The sequence below is a fragment of the Streptopelia decaocto genome, assembly GCF_964273445.1.
Source record: "Streptopelia decaocto genome assembly, chromosome: 3".
Lineage (NCBI taxonomy): Eukaryota > Metazoa > Chordata > Aves > Columbiformes > Columbidae > Streptopelia > Streptopelia decaocto.
In genome coordinates this window covers 43,491,515-43,496,860 of record NC_138656.1, presented here as the reverse complement: position 1 = coordinate 43,496,860, position 5,346 = coordinate 43,491,515, and the positions used below count along the sequence as shown (strand labels likewise).

The window sequence follows — 5,346 nt, the reverse complement described above, 5'->3', positions numbered from 1 at the left end:
CAGGCCTCAACATAGAATCATTTCAGTTGGAAGAGACCCTTGGGATCATTGAGTCCATCCATAACCTAACTCTAGCACTAAATCATGTCCCCAAGAACCTTGTCTAAACACCTTTTAAACACCTCCAGAGATGGTGACTCCACCACTTCCCTGGGCAGCCTGTTCCAATGCCTGACAACCCTTTCCGTGAGGAATTTTTTCCTAATATCCAATCTAAACCTGCTGCGGTGCAATTTGAGGTCATTTGCTCTTGTCCTGTCACTTGCTACTTGGGAGAAGAGACCAACACCCTTGATGCGACAACCTCCTTTCAGGTAGTTGTAGACAGCGATAAGGTCTCCCCTCAGCCTCCTTTTCTCCAGGCTGAACAGCCCCATCAAACTTGTTCTCCAGGCCCCTCACCAGCTTCGTCACCCTCCTCTGCACTCTCTCTAGTATTTCAATGTCCTTATGATGAGGGCCCCAAAACTGAACACAGGATTCAAGGTGAAGCCTCACCAGTGCTGAGTACAGTGGCACAATCACTTGTCTAGGCGGCAAGTCTGCCGTGGGACTCGAGGCCACGGGGCCCTGCTTACCTCCCCAGCCGTGGGGCCGGGGGCCTCGTACTCCCGCAAACCCCTGTGCCCGTGCGGCCCCTGCGCTGCAGGGCTGGCGGGCGCCGGTTCCCGTGGCGCCATCGCCCACCCGGCACGGACTACAACTCCCAGTGTGCTTTGCAAAGGCGCGTTGCTGGGGGCAACGGCACCGGGGGGAGACTCCCTGGGGCGGCTGGACGGTGCTCCTCTCGCGAGAAACCGGCGGCCTCCTCACACACGCATCTCCCGGGCGACCCGGGGCGGCCATGGCGGCGGCGGACGCGGAGGGGCTGTTCGCGCTGGACCTGCTGGTGGAGGCGGTGCGGGTGGCGGCGCCGGGCCCCGCGCTGCGCCCGGCCGTGGCGCTGCGCCTCCTGGACTTCCCTACCCTCCTCCTGCGGCCCGCCGCGCCGCCCCTGCGCCCGGGGCAGGCCTTCCCCTTCGGCCGCGGCAAGCGCTGCCTCTTCCGCTGGCGCCGGGGCTCGCTCTGCGCCGCGCTCCGCCGGCGGCCGCTCCGCGCCCTGCTCCTGGCGCTGCCCGCCGGGCTTGCCCCGGGGACACCCCGCCTCCTCGGCAGCTGCAGCGTCTCCCTCGCCCCCGCTGCCGCCGAGCTGCTGCAGCGGCCCGGGGCGACTGGTTCCTGCGGCCGCCGAGGCTGCTTCCCGCTGTGCGACTCCGCGGGCCGCCCCGTCGGGGATTTGGTCCTGGGCTACCGGCTCAGCAGCCTGGAGGCCGCTGAGGAGCCGCCCCCGCCGAGCCCCCCCAGCCCCCAGGCTGCCACGCCAGCTGCTGCCTCCCCTGAGCCGCGGGATGAGGAGGAGGAGGGTGAGGAGCTGGAGGGCAACATCTTTTGCCCTCCTGTACTGTATTACAGCCGTGAGCCCACTGACCCTCTCCTGCCACCACCAGCAGCGGCGGCTGCAGGGCAGTGGCAGCACGTCGAGCCCTGGAGACCCCAGGAGCAAGAGCAGGGCCAGAGCCCGCCACGTCCCAGTGCTGGGCCCTCACTGCTGCACCCTGCCAGCCCTCAGCGGCTCCACAGCGCCCTGGGGCAGCTGCCGCTCCTCAGCGCCCTGCTGGCAGAGCTGTCCGTGCTCACCCGAGGCGCTACACCTGCTGCTGTGCACCCCCATCTGGCCTGGCTCTACCAGGCCCCGGGAGCTAGTGGCATGGCCTCACAGCCCCCCAGCTGCTCCTCTGCTTTCAAGCCTGCAGAAGCACCTTTGGGGCCAGGTGGGAGCAGTGGAGCTGCTGGCCCTCGATTCCAGCGAGATCAGCAAGAGACCATCTCGCCAGGGTCTTCTCGGACTGGGAAAGGATCTAAGAAAGCTGTACCCCAAGGAGAGCCCAGCTCTGAAAGGAACTGCAAAACTAAGGAAAACAGACCTCCCAGAAGGAAACTGTTGTACGGGCTGACAAATACTCTGAGGCTACGGCTGCAGCAGACCAACCCTGATAAGCTGATAATTCATGAAAAGAGAGAGCAGTACAGAAAAAAGCAAATGGAGATGCTGAAGGAGAGAAGCCCTTTATCCAAAAGAAAGCTGCTCCGAAATGCTGGAGAACAGAATACAGTTTCTTACAGGCATTGTAGCAATGGAGACAGTTCAAAGCAGAATAATCAATTTGATAAAGCTGTTCAGACTTCATTACAAAACAGTGTTCCTATAGAGTATGTTTCTGTGACAGGAGATGTGTTCCCTGACCTGCAGAAACAGGCTGGTGAAAGTCTGGTGAGCAATGATGAAATTTCAAGCAAGGAACATCCATGCAAAGTAACTACAGCTCCCTTTCTGGAGGAAACTGTATTAAAATCCGCTCACAAGGAAGAGTATGCAAAAGCCCAACTCCCAACAGCTTTCCCATCAGATGGTAATGCAAAGGGAAGTAATGAGGAAGCAGTACGCTTAATTCACCATAAAACCATGGAGCATGATGACACGTCTGTTGTAAGTGATCATAAACCAAGCCCCAGCAGGAGTGTTGAAAACAACTCTGAATTCATTTACTCAGATGACTTTGCTAGTCCTGAGAACACAATTTATTCAGAGGACTTCAGCAGTGCTGAGTGCACAGACAGAGACTTGGAAGCTCTTGACAGCAGTCCTGAACCTCTATGGCTTGAAAGCCCAAAGCAAGGTTGGTCAGATACAGAGCCGGAATCCAGCAGGTCCAGAATTTCAAAGACAAGTCAAAGAGCTGAAAGTACTTCAGATCTTCTGCCAATTCCTTCAGTTTCATCCCCAGTCCAGTCTTTGAAGAGAAAATATGACTTAAAAACCAGCAAGAAAACTAGTAATGAATCTGTTGATTCAGTTAAAGATGCCTCCATTCAGGCAAGGTTATTGGATGAAGAGCAGATCAGTAAGAAAGAGAACAGGGGTGATCAGCAGATTAAACAAGCATCTACACTGAGAAGCACACAAGTTAGCTCCGATACTGACCTGAATAAAGGAAAGGGGCAGACCTCTGCAGGAAGAAGCCAGCCAGTAACTCAAGTTAGCTCTTACTGGCCATCTAACGTGTCTGACCTTGAGCTTAGTGTCCTGGAAAACAGCATGTCAGACAAAGAGGAGGATTTTCTGGGGAAACTACATGTTCCTAATCAATGCAAAGACATCAGTGAACTTGTAATAAACAAACTTCCAGGATACACAGTGTAATTACAAGTTTTCACTGTCTGGATTAAGATACAATATTTAAATTTTGTAAGGCTGTTACATTTAGGTGCAATATATACAAGTTAACTTAAGACTGTATCATGCACAATTAATACATTGGTGAATTTACTTAAGAGTTTTTTTTAATAAAGTAATATTTGAATATCAAACAAAGAGCTCTTACGTGGTACCTACAGAATGACTTCAGTGTCAGTATCTTAACATAAAACTAAGCCAAACAGCACAAGAAACATCACTTACTGTCAAATCTAAAAGTGAAGACAGAAGCAGCAAATGCAGTCAGTAAGCATAAAACTTGTCAAGGGTAGAAGTAATACTACAGAAGCAGTCAGGTACAAAATACATTCCTAACTGAATGTTAAGTTTTTATCCCTCATGAACACAGTTCCACACTTCATTTTCATTATAAATAGTTAGTTAAAACATACTGTCACAGCCAGTAAGCACAGACTTTTATCAGCTAATGTGCATCGCGATGTGTTTGTTTCACTGTTCTATGACTAAACACAGCTGACCAGAACTAGATGAGCCCTTTTAGAATTTCTTAGGTTGAATTTTCTCATGTAAGTCAGATTTTCATAATTTATTATAAAATACTTTAGGAATTATTGGTCACAGTAAATCTATATAATCTGGGAGGGCTTTGAGAGGTTGATGGAAGTTATTTGACCTTGAAGACTGAGGGTGTGCAAAGAGGAGGGAAGAGCGCAGTAAATTTTCAACGCTTTGGAACTCCCCGATTGCATTTTCTGATACCAGGGCAAGGGGGAGGTCAGCCCCCACAGTCCATAAACTTGGACCAAACAAGCATCATGATTTACAGATTTGAGATAATGAAGAATTTGCCTTGTCCCCTTTTTGGTTCCTGTGGGTAAATTGCTACCTGCCACATTCCCTTTTTTGCTATGATGGTTGAACTACCATCTGATGTTCACTTTGGATTTCTGGTTTGGTTTTTTAGGACTTCCAGTTTGATCACTGAACTTAATGTCTTGTCTCATGTTTAACTACTGAGTATTTTTAGAGTCTATATCCCTGTTAAAAATTTCAGAGACGTTCTTTGACTTGAACCTGAAGACAGCTCAAAATTCCTGCCTTAGGTTTTAGGTCTCTCTTGTCCTCACTTTCCACTCTCTTTGAGGAGTTTGTCTCCTTTGCCAGCTTCACATTCCGAACTGTCTCATCATTCGGGACATTTATCATCAAGACTGTTAAACGACAGACTCACAAACTCCCCTTTTCCCTGTAATGTACAATCTGACTTTCCTCAGCTTTTCGATTTCTCACTGTAGTTCTCCATGTACTTATTGCAACTCTGTGTTTAACATCTTGGAGGGATTTTTTACTTCCATCCTCCTATGTGTTTATTTTGTAGGAATGACGATACCTCCCCTATTTAAAGTACTAACATCTGTGAGGATTATTCAAGTATCTGCTGTTGACTTCTGAGAACGCTACTAATACTATTTTTAATCTAAAGGTAAGCAGCCGAAATACCCATATATTGAAGGAACCTCTGGCCAGAACAATTCTTAAGTATTATTTGGTGTGCCTCTATTTAATCACCTCCAATGCTAGACAAAAAAAAACCCTTTTTTTTTTCTTGTAATGCCATGGGCCTCTTTGATACACATGGATTCAGACTGTCATTGATATATGGCAGTAATTCTGATTTTATTGATGGAATAACATCTTGCAGTTCTCATGGGCAAAACTGTAATTAAAATACAATGCTGCCCAACCACTTTAACTCTGTGGCTATTTAAATGAGTTGCTAACACTAAGAGTCCACAATTTGAGGATCATTACTTAATAAAAGTTTATTTTTAAAATAAAGTTGTATTTTCAGCCCCAAATGGGTTGAAACTCAATAGCGAATTCTCAGCCCTTTTTCTATCACCTATCTCCACCTTTGAATTTCGAGAAGCAAATATGATAGGAACAGTATTTATTTTTGTTTAAAACTAATGAAACTAATCACTTTAGAGCTAATTTTATTTAGGATAGCATTTGTAATGTTTTATTCTGTAATAGAGTTTAAAATTACAGCAGGAGAATGAAGAAAATGACAGGAAATGCATACTAGG

The 5,346-nt window shown here is 48.4% G+C and overlaps 1 protein-coding gene across 1 annotated transcript; it reads left to right on the top strand.

Annotated features, from left to right (window-relative positions):
• Positions 1-829: 829 nt before the first annotated feature.
• On the top strand, positions 830-3,406 carry MAP10 (microtubule associated protein 10). The gene has a single exon (XM_082048171.1). The coding sequence runs from the start codon at positions 845-847 to the stop codon at positions 3,239-3,241; it is 2,397 nt and encodes a 798-aa protein (XP_081904297.1). The 5' UTR covers positions 830-844; the 3' UTR covers positions 3,242-3,406.
• Positions 3,407-5,346: the final 1,940 nt, after the last annotated feature.

Excerpts from the sequence above, each read along its gene's own strand:
- MAP10 (XM_082048171.1), top strand. The coding sequence starts at position 845 with ATGGCGGCGGCGGACGCGGAGGGGCTGTTCGCGCTGGACCTGCTGGTG.